The sequence below is a fragment of the Glycine max genome, chromosome 17 (genome assembly GCF_000004515.6).
Source record: "Glycine max cultivar Williams 82 chromosome 17, Glycine_max_v4.0, whole genome shotgun sequence".
In the NCBI taxonomy this organism is placed as follows: domain Eukaryota; kingdom Viridiplantae; phylum Streptophyta; class Magnoliopsida; order Fabales; family Fabaceae; genus Glycine; species Glycine max.
The window spans coordinates 32,199,523-32,220,437 of record NC_038253.2 but is presented as its reverse complement, the minus strand read 5'-3'; the positions used below and the strand labels follow the sequence as shown (position 1 = coordinate 32,220,437).

General features: G+C 30.9%; 2 protein-coding genes across 4 annotated transcripts; one reads left to right on the top strand and one right to left on the bottom strand.

Moving 5' to 3' along the window:
- Window positions 1–3,165: 3,165 nt before the first annotated feature.
- Window positions 3,166–9,794, top strand: LOC100803569 (probable E3 ubiquitin-protein ligase RZFP34). Of its 3 annotated transcripts, XM_006601048.4 has the most exons (13): window positions 3,394–5,020; window positions 5,171–5,560; window positions 5,658–6,277; window positions 6,362–6,449; window positions 6,949–7,008; window positions 7,131–7,163; window positions 7,591–7,668; window positions 7,878–7,921; window positions 8,342–8,382; window positions 8,514–8,596; window positions 8,692–8,783; window positions 8,870–8,981; window positions 9,338–9,794. In XM_006601048.4, the coding sequence occupies exons 3-13, from the start codon at window positions 6,087–6,089 to the stop codon at window positions 9,440–9,442; spliced, it is 927 nt and encodes a 308-aa protein (XP_006601111.1). In that variant the 5' UTR covers window positions 3,394–5,020; window positions 5,171–5,560; window positions 5,658–6,086; the 3' UTR covers window positions 9,443–9,794. The 3 variants fall into 3 exon arrangements, with proteins under 3 accessions (XP_040866891.1, XP_006601111.1, XP_006601112.1); XM_041010957.1 differs by having other exon boundaries at window positions 3,166–5,560; XM_006601049.4 differs by lacking the exon at window positions 5,171–5,560 and having other exon boundaries at window positions 3,689–3,875; window positions 6,022–6,277.
- Window positions 9,795–15,181: 5,387 nt separating this feature from the next.
- Window positions 15,182–17,854, bottom strand: LOC100804101 (FCS-Like Zinc finger 10). The gene is made up of 3 exons (XM_006601047.4): window positions 17,696–17,854; window positions 16,053–17,141; window positions 15,182–15,943 (listed from the first exon to the last, which is right to left on the bottom strand). The coding sequence occupies exons 2-3, from the start codon at window positions 17,123–17,125 to the stop codon at window positions 15,817–15,819; spliced, it is 1,200 nt and encodes a 399-aa protein (XP_006601110.1). The 5' UTR covers window positions 17,126–17,141; window positions 17,696–17,854; the 3' UTR covers window positions 15,182–15,816.
- Between the last annotated feature and the right edge of the window lie 3,061 nt (window positions 17,855–20,915).

Sequence of the window (20,915 nt, the reverse complement as noted above, 5' to 3'; positions counted from 1 at the left end):
TTAAAATAATTATTTTAAAAATTAATAAATTTAATATATATAATAAATTATGATTGAATAGCTATATAATTTTTTTATAATATTTTTTCTATGTTTGAAGCCTGATATTCTAACACCACCATTTAAAAAGTCATATGAAAAGAACATGAATCCATGTTTCCAACATTATTCAATCAAGTAATGGCCCCCAAATCATTCATATGTCCGTGGGTGAACATGTGCTTGACATCATTTAAGTCTTGAAACTTGATCAATAAATAGTTATTTTTAATATAACGAGCTTCATTCCTTAGTTAGGGTACTATTGCCCTTTTTAATTATAAAACTTTCTTAAATATTTATGTTACTCAAAAAAGATAATTATATTAAATTTATCAATTATTTATATTATTATTTAAAAATTATCTTTTTATTTTCTCGTTATTCAATTACTTATTTTTTTATTAATGTTTAAAATAAAAATAATTTAATAACGATATATAAAAAAATAATTAATGTATTAAAAATTAAAAAAAATTCTTATTAAAAAAGGTACAAATATGGTATCATTCTTTTCAAGAATTATAATTAGAAACAGAGGAATTACTTCTTAAGCCTTAACTAGCCTTGTTCAACAAATGAACACCCATTAATTCTTTCCCTCCAACAACTTTACAATTACATACATCATATCCTTTCAAGTTCCAACAAGGTTCATATATCAATTTTCTTCCATTCTTCACGTGATATAGAGTATAGACACACTATGTTCTCCCCACACTCGGTTCCCCTTCGGTCGTAGTGTCATCTTCCGAAACTTCCTCATTGTTATGCTCATCTAATTCAGCTTTTCATATGTTCTTCCATTGCTCTCAATATATATATATACATATATATACTTCCTTATATGAAATTTATGTCACAGTGGAGGACAATTCTTTTGTTGGAAATTCATGTTGCTCATTCATACCCCTCCTTTAATTACACTAGATTTGTTTCTGATGAGATCTTGTTCTCTAGTGACCCTACCCCACCCATCTTTGCTTTCTTCGTGATCTTATCGTGTTGCTGCCTTATTGAGAAAACTATGGTATCTTGGACAATTATTGACTTTGATTTAATAGTTTAATACTATAACTATAATTGAAACCTGTCAAAGTTGACATAGAAGATAAAGACAACTTCATCAAGTAGGATAAGATTGGATGCGGATCCTCTTCAGTTCTCTCTTGCGGCATTACAGTCCGTTAGATGAATCTCGTGGTTAAAGAAATACACTTCTCTCTCTCATAAGCTCGTTTCAAAGTAAATGTTCGGGGTGTTATTTTGTGTTTTGTTTAGTGTGCTGTTTGAATCGACTTTTTTTATATCTTATACTAACCATTGATTTTCAATATCATATTAAAAATATAAAAGAATTATTTTAAAAATGTTAAAAAATATATATTTTATATTTTAAAATTATTCCAATAGGAAAATTGCATTATGTATAAAAATACTAAAATAATAACAATAACGACTAAAGTATTAATTTAATTTGAATAAATAAACAATTATTAATTAAATAAAACATTCAATTAATATAATTTATTATTTTTACCTTTTTAAAATTTATGTAAATAAAAGAAGGCATATTCAATTTATATTATTTTATTTGTCTAAATAATTTATTCTTAACTCTTTTTTTTTCTCTCTTATTTATTTTTCATATATATACAAAAAGTGTTAAAGAGAGCCGTATTTTAATAAAAAAAAACTAAAATATAAGGAAATTTTCTAAATAATTTAGTCTAACATATTTAAAAATTAATGTTTTGATATAATTATCAACAACTTAAAATTATTGTGGCATGAATTTTAAAATAATTATTAAAAAAATCAATAATTTATGATGGGAGGTTAGTGTAACTCTCACACTATTATTGTATTTAAAATTAAATCCAATTAAATAATTAATATTACGTTTCATATTAATAATGTCTTAATTATATGTTTTCTTTATTATTTTTTATTTAACTAAATAATTTTTATTTATTTAAATTAAAAAATATATTTTAGTAATTATTATTTTTATTCATTTATAATATATTATTTATAAAATATATATTTTTTCATTATAATAATTTTAAAATATATAGGATATTTACAAAAATTATAATTCGACATATAAAATCAACGGTATGTTTAAGATGATTAGAAAATTCATCCATCACACTTAAAGAAAGAAGCATTTTTTTTAACCATGAGATTCATCCAACGCACAACGATGCTGCAGGAGAGAGCTGGAGCGGAGTCTGGCAGGAGAGGATCTTTCGCTTACCATTTTCTTATCTTAAAGTTAAAACTTACAATAAAAAATAAAGATTTTTTTAATATTTATTTCCTTTTAACATAAAAGTGATAATTTGAGAGAGAATAATGAGGAATTTTAGAGAGACGGATGAAAGACCAAGAAGGAAAAAAGAGCAGAAAATATAAAAAGAAATAAGTTAATTTAATTTTTCTAAAAGCCTATTCATCCGTTTTTTAGATGACTAATTTTTTATTTTATAAAAATTAAGTTGCATAATTTTTTAAAAAATTATTATCATGAACAATATAAAGCTTCAGGAGGTGTATTATTATAATTATTATATACTAGTATAAAAAAGGAGCTAGATTATTATATCATGAACAATTATTATATTCTCGTCTAGAAAAGAAGAAAAAAAATTGTTCAAATCCTCCCTTAATTTCATGCTTCATATATTTTTGAGTGATGTTTTAATTTTCTTTATGTAAACACTAGTATTTAAAATTTTACGTATTTTGACCGGCAATCCTCGTTTTATTATATTTTATAAATTTTATCAAAATAAAAAACATTCTTGTCGTGTCGGTTTACTAAATAATTTGGATTCTTCATTCTCGTAACCCATATTTTATAAACTCTAACTTTTGGATAATTATGAAATTAATCTTTAATCCAAAGTTTACTCATATTTAAAATAAAACTCCTCACTACTTTTTAAAGATATATTATGCAAAAATCAAATCCAAATATTCTTGGAATCTTCTACAAAATCAGCCAGCATGTGTTACAACTAAAAATTACTCATTGATTATTATCCTTAGAACATCTTTAATGCTAGATTTAATTTTGAGAAGCATTTTTAATAAGAGTTTTTGTTAGAAGATCTTAGTCTCAAGATTTGTAATTGTAATGTTTCCAAAAAAATATTGATTGACGTTGAGGAGTGGTGCAAAGAGAGAGCTTTGAAGGAAAGGTCTCTATAAGGCTCGGAGGAGTGACGTAGAAGCGCGGAAGAGCAGCTTTTCATGATTTTACTGGATTAAATATACATCAAGATCTTCTATCTTATTTTAAATTCTTAAAACATTTTTATAGATCCTATTTCACTTTTTTCGTAAACATTTCCTTCACTTTTTCTTAATCACTATTAGTAGTTGGCATAAAAATGAGTGTGAAAAATTGCCACTAAAGTCTAAAGATGCTCTTAAACAATAATCGTTTCGTGTGGGAAAGTTAATTCCATTGTTCTAACATGTCAAGATACTTGCACATTGCACTGAATTCGGGGCGCCACGTGGCGCCACGTCAATCGATATCGTTAGCGAGATATTTTTCGGCACCAAAGACGAAAACGAGAGCTGTCACCGGCAACGGATGATGATTAAGCCTCAGTCCCTTTCAAGATATATAAATACTGTAAATTTTTCGTTTTCGTGCAGAGAAGGTCAATTTCGAAGCCTCTCGAATCCAAACTCAACAGAACATTCATTTCCCTATAAATTCGACGTCGTTTCGTTCCGCTCTCACTCCAAGAAAACGTTTTGCAGAAGATTCCAATCGGAGCTCAGAAAAAAAAGAAACCTAATCGCCGATCGCGTCGAAAGTTCGTTGTTGTTCTGTGAAATTGCCTTTTTTTTTTTTTCCGTTCTGTGATAATTCTGTGAATAATAACAATAATTGTGTGTGTTTTCTCTTTTAGGTAACGTAGCTGTGGTTCCTTTTTTTTTTATAATTTTTTTGCCGTTTGAAGATAGTCGTTTCGGTTACTGCTGCGTTTTGTGTTTTCTGGTGTTTTAATTCTGTGCAATTTTTTAATTCTACATGTTTGATTGTTTATTTTTGGTTGTGTGATTTGTTTGTTTTCTATGACTTCTGTGTTCTGGAGTTGAAATGTTGTCTAACGAGTTTAGAAGCCGTTGCTTTTGTGGTACGTAGCCGAACAATTCAATGCCTGAATTCCAAGGTTTTGGTTTGGTTTAGTGTAATTTACGAAAACCTTGGGATTCCAAGGTCTTTATTGGCATTGTGTAGGTTCACTAGGTTGTAATATCATAAAAACTGAGTCAGAAATGAAGCCTCAATTCAAACGGTGGCATGAGGGTTCGGTTGAGTTCTAAATGAACTGCACAAGGTGCAGGTCTTCCTTCCAATGGTCCTTGTCTAATTTTCGGGTTTTGTTATTGAAATTATGATTATGACAATTCTTAATTTTGTGGACTTTGGATTATGACATTCCATATCCTCGTATTATGTTGGAATGTTGGAAAAGTGTAAACTAACCTTTGTCAATTGTCCATTATCTGCAAAGTTTTAAAAATCGGTGTTTAATTGGACAAACTGTGAACCTGTTCGATCATATTTCAACTCCTGTTGGATCATCAATTTAACTAGTTTCAAACTATGATCCAAACCCCTGTTCAATCTCTGCTTCAGTTTTTGAAACATTGGATTGTTGTGCATTGTGTGAATCACAGGCCTTTTGTGGCTTGTGATAAGAAACCAAGCCAAGAGTAAGGCAGAATGTAGTTTGCGGTTAAAGTAATAAGATAGTTGGAAACTTGGATGGATAGGAATGATCTATATAGGTCTCTGAGAGAAAATTTTAGGAGACTTGATCGGTTTTGGTTCTACGTAGAAGAAGTCTCTTGCAGGAAAATGCAATTTGCATCCGAAGGGGACTACCCAGTTGCAGAAAGCTCCTGCTGCATGGATACTATTACTCTATTGAAGGGAAGAATGGCCAAACCAGTATATCTCTGCCTTATCCATCTCTGTTTGTCTTTGTTCACCCTCTACTTTGGGCAAATGCTTTGGAATCATTTGTGATGTTGTTAAAGCTTAATGTGGGATATCCCTTTTGCATTATTCATAGGAAATATCCTTTTGTTTCTTTGCCAGTTTATGTACAGTGCAAAGGCTGGCTTGATGCCACTCCAATTGTTTGACGTCACCTGAATACTCAATACATACTATCAGTGCCAATCTTTCCATCTTTCTTCTTCCAGCCTTTGTTTTGTCTTGGTTGGTAGAAGTGGCAATCCAGCTGCACTCCTAACATGGATAATGATTTCGTTCTTGAATATTGATAACCTAGTCCCCTGGAGTAGTGTTAATATTCTTTTTGGCAGTGAACACATAGTCCACTGTCAAGTTACCTAGTTAATGAAGTGAAAGGTTGTATTTGATCCAAAGGAATCTACCAAAGTGCTGATGGTGTGGAGTTTTTAAGTACTTCCTTTTGGTAATTTGCAGTTCTTGGAGGAGTCAAATGCAGAACTGCATTTTAAGGTAGGCTTGCCCTTCATGGGCAATAAAATCAACACATCTACTATATTTATATTATATGGGATGCATTTGATTGAGTGATTTATTGGTTTCACCATAGGTTGGAGTGTCTATTGATTGGCTCCAGTCCAGTATAGTTGGATTTGGTTCAGAGAGTTCTTCAAGGATTCAAGTGATCATTCTATGCTAATGGTTTCTATTTACTGCTGGAGGCTGTCAAGTACCCCCAGTGCTACCTTGTAGTAATATGTGGAATTCTTGTATATACATTAGTTTTGCTGTGTTCCCCTCTTGGAGTAGTGCTGATTGGAGCTGCATTAATCGATTTTGTTGTTGCTGATTTCAATTGGTCTGCGGCAGTATAGAAGAAAGCAACGATGCGTTGGTGTTTACCTGGCTTGATAGGGTGACTAAATATGCCTTTAGAAGTTTTAGGATTATTTCTAATGTGTTCCTACATGCAGGTCCCTAAGCTTACATCCTGCTTCTAGATAGTTGGTAATCTTATCTGAGGGTAGTAGCTAGTACCATGGGAGAAGTGGCAGTAATGCACTCTGAGCCTCTGCAGTTTGAGTGCAATGACATTAGTGTGAATATGACTGAGAAGGAAGTGTATCCTCCAGAATCAAATGTGGAGCGCTTACCTGGAGAAGAATCGAGTCAATCAACAGACCACAAAAATATCAATGACTTGCAAGAGAGAGGATATATGGAGTATGGGTAATTTGTTGTTCATAAACTCTTTTCTGCTATGTAAGTTTTGTGTTTCCCTGTTATTTTATTAAAATTAGGCTGTCTCTGCAGATGTCAGCATTACCGGAGAAGATGCCGTATCAGGGCCCCATGTTGCAATGAGATTTTTGATTGCCGCCATTGTCATAATGAGGCAAAAGTCAGTCAATTCCCCAAATCTAGTATTTGATGATAGTTGTTTGATTCGGATATTTAATTTATGGTTGTTGTCATAAATAATATAGTTCCATATTATTATTTATATTTCTACCCATCCAGAGTAGTCTAATATCATTTTGTATTCAGTGGCTTCCATTTATTTTGGCTCTTTATTTATGGTGTCCTCCATTCAAAAGGAGGCAAGGTTGTGTATATCCTTATTGAACTAATTTGAGTAGCAGTTGTTTGTGAGTGGTCTGAATTAGGAAAAGCAAGTATCATTTTTTTCAACTCTCCGCTGTTGTGATGTAATGACTAATTGCTTTTTAAATGGGGTCTCCACGTGCTCTAGGCAAGCCAGACTCATATGAGTTATGACTCATAATGTACCAGGAATGGTCTTAATGTCTTATTATGTTTAATTGTTGTGTTGTATTGTACACTTGTTGCATTACTTTTATTGGGGAACTTACTTTTTATTAATATGTTTTTTTCTACAGAATGATATCAACATTGATCAGAAGCATAGACATGATATTCCACGACACCAAGTCAAACAGGTATGTTTATTTATTTGGACATTTCCAATTGGAATATCCACACTTTTTATATATATTTTTGCTTTGTTATTTCATGGTCAAGGAATTCGTTAATGCTAATGAAATAATTTTGACATACTCAGGTGATTTGTTCACTTTGTGGGACTGAACAAGAGGTGAGTTTAGAGTTTCGTTAATGTCTTTCTGTGTGCTTTGTATAGTGGTATATAAATTATAAAGGAGGATCTTGATCTCTATGCTTTTGTAGACAAATCTTTAATATTGTCAAATAAAAAGAGAATCACATTGCATGTGAATGCATATGTGCATTCACAGGCATAAAGGAAACAAAATGGTGCATTTGATAAGGGAAATATAAAGTTTATTACTTTCTGAAGGTTCTGCCAGATGTTTTGTGGAAACAGTATTTTTGTGAGTTTCATCTAAAGATATTGATGAAGCACTAGACAAAAGACTACTTGAAAATACTTCTCTTATTTTATTCAACAAAACATCCATTAGGCCAGCTGAAAGTTCATGATTTGCAATCTGCATTGAATGTTTGAAGCTAAAGTTTCTTGTCCTGATTTTAACTGCTTCCAGGTTCAGCAAAACTGTATAAATTGTGGTGTTTGTATGGGCAAGTACTTCTGTGGAACATGCAAGCTTTTTGATGATGATGTAAGTAAATAGTTCTGGAACAAACGATCTTTTTTCTTTTCAGTTAATTGTTGGTATAATTATCTGAGGTTAGCATAATAAATGAGTGAAAATTCTCACTAATTTCTAACTGTACCATGAGATTAATGATGGAATGCAATGATTGCAAGAGAACTATGAAGATTTTCAATTGGTATTATTGTGCTATTAACTTCTTTTATGTGCTACAGATATCTAAGCAGCAGTACCATTGCAGTGGCTGTGGAATTTGCAGGTATGAATTGCTAGACTAGTTACTTTATCAGAAATATCAGCATCTCTGCAGTCTGCACTCTAGGCAGGAACGATGACATGTTTGAAGGGAGTTCCTTTTTTTTCCCCTCAATTTTGTGTCTCAATCTTTTTTTTTTACAATAAATGTTAATTTGGCTACCCAATAATAATATTTCTCACTTGGCCACGATAACTAAGCTATACTAGCAGCTGTACCCCTGATTTTTGAGAATTTTGTGAAAATGGAAATGAAAGCTATATTTCTTCCTATGATTCCTACTTTTACCTTCTCTGTTTTGTGTTGGACTTAATGATGACTTTTATAGTAAGTAGATCTTGCATGTAGTTTTTCTTTATAGATTGACTAGGCTTTGTATAAAATTCAGACTGATTGATTATGATGTCTTTTCACTTGATACAGAACTGGAGGAAGCGAAAATTTCTTCCATTGCTACAAGTGTGGTAAGTAATTATTTTAATTCCTCTCTTTTTTTTAATACATCATTCTAATGCACTTTAATAAGTACAGTAGCAATGTGATTATTTAAAATGTACTACCTTTTTGGTCATTACATTCCTGATTTTGTGCATAGGTTGTTGCTACTCAACTCTTCTGAAAAACAGTCACCCTTGTGTAGAAGGAGCAATGCATCATGATTGCCCGGTTTGTTTTGAGGTGAGTTCTTACAGCTTTTATGATTTAAATATTACCCTAACAGCTTTTTGAATTGTTGGAGGCTGATTCAAACACACCAAATTTGATGATTGCAGTATTTGTTTGAATCAAGAAATGATGTCACTGTTATGCCTTGTGGACATACAATCCATAAGAGCTGCCTGAATGAAATGAGAGAACATTTCCAGTGAGTATCACAAAGTTCCTCATCCCCTTACTTCTCCATCTATACCTGAAAATTTATTCTGATCCCTGAATTTGATTCTAAATTAGGTATTCGTGCCCTCTCTGCTTGAAATCAGTCTGTGACATGTCAAAGGTTTGGGAGAAATTTGATATAGAGATTGCTGCTACACCAATGCCTGAGCAATATCAAAATAAAATGGTCAGTGTTCCTTTCTCAACTCTGATTATTATTGCTATTGCTTACTATTCCTGCTAACTATACAATAAACTCACACCTTTGATATATGTTTTTTTTTGTATTGACAAATGTTAGTTTCTTAGAATGTTAGTTTTGTTAGCAGAAGGGATCAAACCCAGAACCTTTCTCCTCTTTCCTTCTCTCTTAATCATCTAATTCACCTTATATCTCTTTTTACCTTTGATATATGGTGGTTGATGGAATTAGTGGTTGTCCTAGATTAAGCTTTTATCTTCTCTTTCTGCAATATGCATGGTTTTTGTTGCATGTCACATCAATTATCATATTGCCTAATGGATTGGTGTTGCTCTCAACAGGTTTGGATCCTGTGCAACGATTGTGGTAAAACTTCTCACGTTCAGTTCCATTTTGTGGCTCAAAAGTGTCCGAACTGCAAATCCTACAATACACGACAAACATGAGGCTGAGCAAGTGGCCACGATTATTCATTGGTTTCGTCAAAAGCCTTCACTTGAGTTCTCTTGATGTTGTTGTGATTCGTGAAGGCTGTGAAAATGCATGTGTGTCCATTGGGTACGTGGATGTGCACGTGGGAATTTGAATTTGGAGTGCACGATGAGCCACATTCAAAGGGATAGAATAATGGTTCTTTTTCTTATATGTTGATTTGGAGTGGGGTAGTGTAATTTGTTGGGGCGCCACTAGTTGGAATAGGGCCCCCGAGTGTTAGAGTTCGTGTTTGTTTTAGCTTAGCAATTTGGCTAAAAGTGTTTCTATTTTTTTGGGTCTCAATTGATAAGTATTCTAGTTAAATTACTATTAAGTGAAATTCATGCTTCTAATTATTTTTATTATTCTATTCAAGATATATATCACAATTATAATGTAACTATATCTTCATCGTTGGGGAAACGATCGTCCCATCTTTGAGCTAAGATGGAAAATTTTTCCCAACGAAGAGATCATCATAATTGGCTTCTAACATTTCTCTCTACGACGGTTTCCATTATTTAAGAATGAAACAGCCTTGAACGTGATGTTAGTGACATGAGGCTGGAAGTGGATGAAGAGATTAGAGATTTACAAATTTTTAAAATAAGATAGAATACTTTGATATATTGAGATTCAAACTAAATATTGAAATTTTTTCAGGGATGAAAAATATTTTTAGAATTTTACGTGGTAATTTTGTAGATATCACGTGGCAGTTATACTGATGTTACATGTTATTCATATATAAATTGTGATTTAGCTATTACTATCGAAGAGGTTTGTGCATACGGTGTTGATTTTGGTTTTTTTTTCATCTTTTTGTAAATTCTCTTTTTTTTCTTTTTGCAAATTTATGTATTACTATCTACTTAGCTATTTTACTCTATTCATGAACTTAATATTTTAGAAATATTGACGTGATACCTTTACATTAAATTTGCAAAAAAAAATGGAAAGTTGAAAATTGCCAAAATAAGGAAGAGGATAAAAAATAATTACCTTGTAATTTCTTAATTCCTATGGTCCCTCTTTTTGCAGTAGTCATTACTTCTTTGGGATCTTTTCTTCTTGCACTGTGAAGTGCTTTCAGAGAGTCCGTCTTTTGCTACCAACTAAAGTGGGTTAGAAGGTCACTAAAAGAGAATTGAGCAGTGACACTTAATCGATTATGATTTTATTTTATTTTTTTCAAAAGAACACTCAACTTCTGAAGCTTTAATGATATATCAAAATATCAACTTCAAAAAGCTTCGTCAAGAGCAAACATGACCATTTGATAATATTTTGTATAAAATAAATTTTCACTAATAATCATTCATAAATATCCTCATTTACTACTTCAAAAGTTACTCATATAATATTATATTCATGATAGGTAGAATATGTTTTCTTAATCTAATCAATGAGTACGTGTATGCTTCTAGACTTGTAAAAACAATTTGAGAAAGCTTAAAAATGTTTTATATCAAAGATATAATCATTTAAAAATCAAGCTACTCAAGGAAAAGATTCAGAGACACACAAATCAAAAGCAGGAAGGATGAAGCATACAAAGGAATTCATCCCACTTGAATTACATCCAATACCTTCAACGGTAGACTTTCCACTAACACAAGCACCATTCGACTATTCTTTCTTTCTTAAAACCTCCCCAGGCTCCTACACCTCAGTATTCTCCAAGCCTATGCAAGCAATCTATCCAAGTATTCTTTCGAAAAACCTATCCAGACTTCAAACCCCCAGTAGCAACTATCACTTGACTAACACAAGAAGACATTGTAGTCACGCTTAACCTTCAAAAGCAGCAATCCCCTGATTACTCTTCTAAGGTTCCCTATCCTAAATGGGTTATATTTGGACATGTAACTAATACATCTCTCAGGAAAAATTCATCAATAAACTCCCCTTGAGAAGATGTTTATAGACTCTATAGATAAATACAAAAAAAGAGAGCTTGAGCTAAAAAGTCTAGTATCAGAAGTTGATTAGGCTTTTAAGATATGTCCTTTCTATTGTTTTTCCTTCTAGCAAAGAACTCCAACTACACTTCAATGTCCTTGTATAGACTTTCTTAAAGATGATTGTTGCACCTTGTCTTGGAGGCCAATGAGATCCATTACTCCTATTTTTGAGAGGCTTGGATGCCAAGGAGATGTGTTGTGAGTTGTCTCCATCACACAGTTGGTTGGTTCCTCTTCCTTTCTTAGTTGGAACAGCTTGCACACTACTTGAATTTTGAATTTTGTCCTTTGGTGCTTGTTGTTGGTTTAGAACTTATGGCTTCTCCTTTTTTCTAGCTCAGTCATGAGGCTTGCTACTTCTTCAGAAAAGTATGTCTTTTTCAAAATGGTGTTGATGTTCTCTCGACTATTGTAGACTGTAAGAGACTATTTTTCTTCTTATGGTTGCCATGCTAATGTAGGACTTAAATTTCTCTTCTTTTGAATTGATTTGTTGGATCAAGAGAACTTCATCGAAGCTGTGCATCAGTACGCTATTACATGGTATAGACTGTTAGTGCATCAAAACATTGTTACATGGTATACACTGTTATAGTTCCTGGTGTATGCTTCTTAACTGTGTAGACACGCCTATCTTCACTTGTTATCTCAACATTGCATCTTTTGATCATCCTTAAGTCATGTACAACTTCCGATATCTACACTTTGATACAGAAATCACTATTGCCCTTCTGCTTTCGGTTTCCTGCTTCTGAAGTTGGATAAACTTCAAATTCAAAAAACCAACATTGCAGACAATGCTTCACACCTTGTTCCCCATGCTTCTTGATTAGTCGTGTTTCTTTGAAAGCACTTCAAGGCATTTCCATTTGTATCAAAAGTTGATTAGACTTCAAAACTGTTTCTTAAAAGTTTGTTGTTACAAAAACATTCATCTAACAAAGTCAAATGCTTCACACAGTACATGCATTTTTCTTATCATCCACAGCATTATTAAAATGAATCATTTGGAGTAAAGGGTGTCACACCTTATGTTGTTATGATATAACTGATATGCATTTATAGATATCTAAGATGACAATTTAACACATGGGAATCAATGAAGAAATAGTAAAAACTTAACAAAGAAGTTATCATTTTTTATTTAAATTTAATTGATAAGATATAGGTGCGGTAGCATACATTTCATTGTGAGGGTTTAATTATTATTAAATGTCAGTAAATTAGTGAGAGAAATTAGAAAGGGAGAGTGAGTCATGGTGTACTTGTGCAAATGAGCTTGCTTTTCTGGAGGGTCAACATGTTATGGGAACAAATTACCCATCAATTTTACTAATGACTAATCTTTATCGGAAATCTCAATCTATTATCAACCATGTTTCTTTCATCCACAAAATTGAACATCAAACCCTACTAAAAGAATTTGAGCCTAATATCACTCAGACCAACATAATGTTGATAAATAAGTTTATTTTAAAGGAGAAATAGTAAGTTTATATATATATATAATCGAGAAGATATACGAGCAGTGACATGCGTTTTTTTGTGTTTAATTTTATTATTAAGTGTCAGTCATTAAGAGAGAGAAATTAGAAAAGGGAGAAAGTCTTTGACTTTGACCAAGGGAGGTATACTTGTACAAATTAGTTTCTTTTGTGTGGGGTCACCATGTTATAGATGCGAAGTATACATTAGTCTTACTAATGATTAGTTTTCGTCAAAAAACCTAAATGAATGACTATCTTTAGGGAGATCTCTCTCCTTCCAACCATGTTTCTTTCATCTACAAAAAATGAACTTAAGACCTTGTTTAAAGAATTCAACCCTAGTACCACATGGATCGACATAATTTTGGTGAATAAGTTTCCTTTTGTTAATTCATATTTTAGCCCATGTGTGCAATTCAATATGTAAATTTTATTATTATAAATAATTGTCATAAAGGTTGACTTTTTTTACCAAACTAGGTAGTTTTAGGTAGTTTTATAAAACTATACCAAACTAGGTGGTTTCAAAAACTATCTATTAGAGATAGGTGATTTTGAATTTTGACGTCAGATATAATTATAACCGATGTACAAAAGCAACTTCGATTATGATTATAATCGATGTAAAAAATCACTTTTCTAAAAAAGTATATTACATTAATCACTTACGAGGGTTAGTGAAATTACATAAGCTCTTCTTACTTTTTTTAACATTTACATTAACCCTTTAATAAAAAAAATACAATGTAATATTTTTCAAACAATTAAGAGATTTTAATATAATGTACAAAGCGAATGTGAGTGTATATTTTTCAAACAACTAAAGAGATAAATGTTGGAGTTGAAAAAAGAAAGAGGAGTTTGTGTAATTTCACAAAATATTCATAATTCTTCCTTTTTCATCCTTCTTCTAAAATGATATATACCCATCTCCCCCAAGATGGCATCAAAAAATAATCCTTTAAAATTTTGGTATCCCTCTTTATTTATATAAGGTTAGGATACCAATTTTCTCTATAAAAAATTCAAAAAAATACAATGAAAAGAGAATGAGAGAAACATATAAAAGAACAAACATTTTTCTAATACTATATAGCAACACTGTTGAGAATCTAGAGGTACACATTATAGCATTATCTTTATAATATAAAATATGTTTTTGTCTTAAGAATCGTTTGGTGAAGAGTTGTGAAAATAGTTGAGTATCTCTCGTTAATAGAGTAACATTGCAGGGTTGTGTGCATCACTTGATTAAATAAATAAGAGAGATGAGTGTTTTGTTTGAAAATTATAAGTGTAAATATCCTTTGAAAAGACCTCATAGGAAATAGGAAATAAGTGTAATTTTCCCTAAATAAGAAGATATTATATTAGATACTAAAGAAATCTAACTCCATTAGTAAGTAAGATACATCACTGTTATACATCTCCTAATACAATCTTTGATTCCTACATATAAAAAAAGAATAAAAAAATACTCTGCTAGATTAGAGTCCGGAATTTGACTTCATGGATGATAAGTTTCTTGTGGTTGGCTGAAGGAGTCAATACTAGGAAATTTGAAGCTTGCACCTAAGTCTCACTTAGGTCAACATGCTTTTCAATATGTTCTGATACAAGTATAGACCACAGAACAGTGGTATTCGGGTCTTATCACATTATATTACTTGATGTCCAGGAAGATGCTTTAATGCTTTGGACCAAGTTAAAAGAATATAGGAGAATTTGCCTGGCACGGAGACTCAACGTGATATTATTTTTTTCTTGCATCAATCATATACACATTTTTTTTTTATAAAACTTGTACTATTTGTTCTCTCTTTATCACATTAGTTAATCATTTTATCTCTGCATTTTTTCTTCTTATCTTTCTATCTGTCATAAAAAAATTATAGAAATATAATTTCTCTTTTTTCCTCATTTTTAGACAAGCCATTCTACCATTTTCATAACACACATTCAAATGTTCATTCATTGCTGATAGTATTAGTTTAAACACACACAATCAAATGTTAATTTAAAACTGATTAATTTAAACAGAATTTCAAAATGTTAATTTGTAACTGATAAATTTAAAGACATTCCAATTGTATTATTCAAAACTTTTAAAACTAATTCTAAATCAATTTTACCCAACTTTAAAACAATCAAGTCCATATTGAAATCATGCCACTTCCGTATCCCCATCCCAACAAACAAGGGAAGTAATCTAAGAAACATTACAAGAATATGAATCATAAGAGTCATATGCTTGGCACAATGGAGCAATATTAAGCATCAAATATTCAAAATCCCAGGGCAAGGAATAGTTTTCCTGTCAGATTTCATGCTTACAAGTTACAATTCATTCAAATGAAATCATACTCTAGGCTAGTACATGTAAGGATTACTGTTGAATCAGTACAGAATGCAGAAAATACCAAATCAATCAATTTTTTGATTTGCAATCCAAAACAAAGAAAATAATTTCATAAGCACTACAACAGTAGTATAACCTTCAACTCAAAAACTTGTTTGGATTGGCATACACTGATTCTTGACACAACATAGAGATAATGCAAACAAGCGGGAAAGCCAAGAAAAATGGGCTTAAACCCTTGATTTTTTGTATGAAAAATTAAGCTTAAAACCCTATAATATAATGCCATACCATACATATATGTAGTTATATATGGAAACCAAATCTAGTAGCTGTGGAGAGCCATCAACCGCCAAGACCATGAAAGCTGAAAAACAAATAGCAAACGCAGTGATGTACAAAACAATCATCCATGGCTGCCAATAGATGCAAACAAAAAACAGCTCTTTTAGAACGGATGATCAGACGCGTCTACTCGCTTCATGGACTTGGTGCCAATGGCAGGAATGCCTCTATGTAGCTCTGGGGGTGCCTGTTTAAAAAAATTTCCCTCCAAGTCCCCACTTTGGAGAGTTTTCAGGTGATGAATTGGATTTCTCTTGCTCCTCATCGTTCGTGATCTCTATTTCGCGGCAGCTCAAACTGCAAAATGATTTTTCACCTCTGCAGGATATCAAAGGGTAAAGGAAGCCAATATTAGAGCCACACTCTATCCATCAAATTCAAAGGAACTTCAAGTCAAAACATAAGAGATGCGATACTGTTAATCTACCTATATATGTAAATATCTTTCCCATCTTCCAACTTCTTGTTGCAATGGTGACAGACACTTAAGAAGTCATGAGAAGGATATTGGCTTGGAGTATGCAAAATGTTAACACTGAAAAGGGGCAATCCCGTTCCCTCCTCTTCAGCCTTATAATGTCTTTCAGAATCATTAACATGACTTTCCAAAATGCAGTCACAGAAAATATGGGTTGTTTTTGGATTAGAACCATGGGAAATCACACAGGTGTAATCCTCAGAGAGTTCAATCTCACTAGCCGATAGAGACTCGATAAATTCATTAGAAGAGACTGCAGCTACAGGGTTTGAATGTACCTCAGAAGGTAGCAAAAATTTTGTGTTATTTTGGCTTCCTCCAATAAAATGAGGAGGGGAGCACATCTGTTTCAATGCAAAATTCTCAGAGTCAGAATCAAAGTCGGAACCAGTTAAACCAGACAGATTTCTAATTGGACTGCAAGAGTCCAATGAAAAAGACACAGTTTTCCCAAAGGACTCATATTCTAGAGGGGCCTCTCCAATCTCAGAAAGAACAGTGGACTCACCCTTAGGGAAAATAGAACCATTTTGAGTACAAGTAATCTTACAAAAATCTTTAGGTAAAGATTTAGATGCCTGAGCAGAATCCATATAGGATTTACATTTTGGGGCTTTAGTAATCATTGGAGGACAAAGACTAGTCTTCTTGCTCTCTGAAGCCTGGAGAATTTTCCCAGAAAACTTAGAACATTCTTCCAAAGAATCTATAATACTTAGACCTACTTTGGCACAGTTCCAACTCCTATGTTGTCCCTCATTGGACAATGAACTTGGGGTTCTAAAGGGGTTGCTTAGGTTTGAAAGGAAACCAAAATCTAATGGTGAAGTGGGGCTCTTAACTGAATCAGAATCCAACAAGCCCTTATGACCCATGCCCACAAACAGAAGAGGGGAATTGAAAATTGAGTTGCTTTTGCCATTGCTCCCCAAAGCATGAGACTCAGAATTGGTATCAGAGATTGCCATTTGACCAGTGTGGTGTTGATCTTTCTGGATTGACCTGGTCCTCTTCCTCAGCATTATCTCAAAACACAAACTGAAAAAACCACAGATTTTCTCACATAAATAACAGAACACAATCTGAAAAATAATCAATCAAGAATACCCACAGACAATTTAAGCCGATATAATCTAACGCATCCACTTTCATGTCAGAAAAAGATTAATATTTTGATTGCATGTCACATAAATGAACAGCAAAGGCATAATTTACATTGACAGCAAATAACATTCACTTCAATGCATCAAACCCCAAATGCAAAAGGTGAAAAAAAAGTGTTTTTTTTAGGGAGGGGGCAATAGACCATTGAAAAATTGCTACAAACATTCTTAATCATTCTTATGCATACGCAGTACAGAAAATAAAATGTAAAAAAAAAAAAAAAAACATAGCATCATTCTACAACAGAAAAACCCCACATAGTACAAGAAACAAAAAAACATTAGAACCTCAATCAAAAAACAAACCAGTGCCACCAATAATAAGAAAAAGGGATAAATATAAATAATGTCTCAAAAAAGGGCCCAAAAAATTCAAAAAAAGAAAAAAAGAGAGCCAAAAATGAAAGAAGAACTGAAGAAACCCCCCACCTGGGTTTTTTCTCTCTATGTGCTCTAGAACCTTCAGAGAGATGATAGAGAGAGAAGAAACTCCAAATGCGGTAATAAAAATGACAAAGTGTGTGTGAAACTCGTGCAGTGCAGTACTGTGTATCTGTATTCTGTACTATCACACACACTCTCTCTCTCTTTCTTTGCGCGTTACTAACTTTGTGTGCCGTGTCACACACAAAATTGCTACTTTCACTTCGATTGTGACAAATGTTTAACTAGTTTGCTGCCACGTAACCACAAAAGCGCATCCCTTCTCATATTTTTGAGATGCAAAAAGTAAAAAGTACACTACATTGTTCTTAAATCGGCACCATGTTTAAATTACTTTCCTATCCCATTTTTAGACACTAAAATATTTTGTGTACGTTATGTTACACTAGAAAATTCCATTTTTTTTTAGCGGAAAACTTGTTAATAAATGGAGATTAGTGGTTGATTAGTTTTTTTTATCGATAGTTATGGAAAATCATTTTACAAAGTTTATAATAATTTATATATATAAGATAATGTGAGAAGATTTAAAATAATTAGCCACATAGATCCCTAACAAATTAGTAGTTGATTAACAAATAGTAGTATTATATAACTTGGTAATTAATAAAATAATTTTATTAATCATTTGGAGAATTAAATTAATTAGACAACTAAATAGTATAGAAAATCCCATTTTTCTTTTATCAAGCTTTTGAAACGCTTTTGTTATAAATAATAATAATAATAAGAATTTGACTATTGACTATAATAATATAAAAAAAGTCACATATATAATTAAAGAGCACAAGTAAATATACATTAATAAGTATTGTAGTTATAGTAAATAATCTTTCCAAAAAAAGTTAAATAAATAATATTTTAAAAAATATATAAATTATATTTATAATAAATAGTTTAAATTGTGATGTAAACTAATTTTTAATTATTAATAATTTATTTTAAAAATTGTTGAAATTTAATTCAATGGTGAAGGTTTAAAATAATAAATTAAAATAGATAATTATTTGTTTACACAAAAATAGATAAGTAGTTAAGAAGATCAAATACATAGATATTTAAAAAAATTGAAATAGTTAATAAATAAATTTTGGTTTTTAAATTAATAAAATATATTTTTGTTCTCTTTAAGTTTTTAAAATATATTTATAGTTCTTTTTTAAAAAATATCTTATTTTAATCTCTTTAATTTTGATATACATCATTATGATTATCAATAGGATTGTTCAAAATCAAATAAGACCATTTGTAAACGGTTAAACCAATAAAAAAAATCAAAAACTATCAAATCTAAAAAATCCAAAAATCAAACTACATATTAAAATTACATTGATTATATTTAATGAATGTTTCGCATTATGTAACTAGTATTAGTTTAAATTTATAATAATTATAGTATGCAATTTATATTGTACTCCTTTTTAGTTTTTATAACAAGTTTATAATATGTAATTTTTATTATGATAATTAATAATAAGTGTTGAATAATTTATTATATTTTCTTTTTCATAATTTATATATATATATATATATATATATATATATATATATATATATATATATATTTTACTTTTATATATTAGAAAATGATGGATGAGTATGTTCAAATATAATATTAAATATCAAGTAATGTATAAGGGAGTTTAGTTTAGTTGAATGAATAGGATATAAGAATGTTATAAATTTTTTGGTATCATGTTTAATTTATATAGATAAAAAAAATATCAATTTATACATAAATTACTATTATGTTAGAAAAGAAGTTGGTAATATCTTTTTTTAATAATAATAAACAAAGATGAAAATAATAATTTTTAATCAACAATTAATAATAATTATGTAAATTTAATTGATAAATTTTAAATCAAGAAATAAAAAATTGTAAAACCAAACAAATCAAACCTCTCAAAAGATGGGTTTGATTTTGATGTTATATTTAAATTGAAGTAAATTAAATTATACTTTTTAATGTTTTGTTTGAATGAATTTCTATCTAAAAATCAAATCAAATTGTACCAAAACACTGTAAATTATCATTCTTTAGAGTGACTTAGATGGTGTTTTATAAACGCAATTAAAGATTAAATTGAGGTTAGAAGTGTTGTATTTTAAAATTCGAGATGATAAAATCGGATATACTTTTTTAAAGAACTAAAATCCAATGTTGAAAACATTAAATTAACAAAAACACATTTTATATATTTTTTTTAGTTGTATATTGTATATTTTAATTTATAATATAGGAATTATTAATTTGGAAGAGGTTAAAAGTTGTGGTTGAGACGTTGAGTTCTGCTGTTGTTAAATTAAGCCTACCCTCCTACCCAGTTGCCGAGCATACACGAAACCAGCATTTAAGGAACAAACTTTAACCTAACCATGGTTAAGTGCTTTACCAATGAATAACCACGGGTTGTATTGTAGTTTTGTTTTCATGACTTTAAGGTGCTGAGTCTATGTTGTCGTTTTCTGCGACCCAGCTTTTTATGATTTTGTACTCTCAAACAGAGAAAACGTTAACCGTCCACGTGTATGATCAGAACAAGATCACCACAATCAACGGCTAATACATCGAGATTCTCTTACGATAAAAGGATTTTCCTTTTTTATTTATTTATTGTGCTAGGTCCCTTATAGCTTTGCGGTTAACCGACCACGGGTTTTTAATTTTCTTTCCTTTTATTAGTATTATGTTGCCTTTTGGGGGGACTTGTGTACGTGTTGAGTAATGAGTGGCTTGTCTGTTGAGAGTCACTTTGGTCAGTTGGTGTTCTTATTTATTTAAATTTCATTCTTTTTTTGATAAATAATCCGTATAGTATTTGATAAATATTATTTTGTCCCAGTGAGACGTTTAGGTCAAAAGAGAGAAGAAAAAGAGAAATAAATAATATAATGGATTCAAGATTTATATTTTTATATTTTATTTTAATTTAAAACTTTTATTTCATTTTTTCACTTGAATCTCAATAATCAATTTGATAATAAGTTATATTTTTTATAATCAAATTAATATTAAGTTATGAAGTTTAAGTATTAATTTGTTATTAAATTATTTGCAAGATCAATTTATTATACTTTTATATATTCAATGATTATTTTTTTTTGTGTTTGAAAAATCAATTTATCATCGTCTAACACTTTAAAGGCTCAAAATAACTATTTATACTTTCTTTTTCCTTGTTCGTCCATTAGTCAAGAAAAA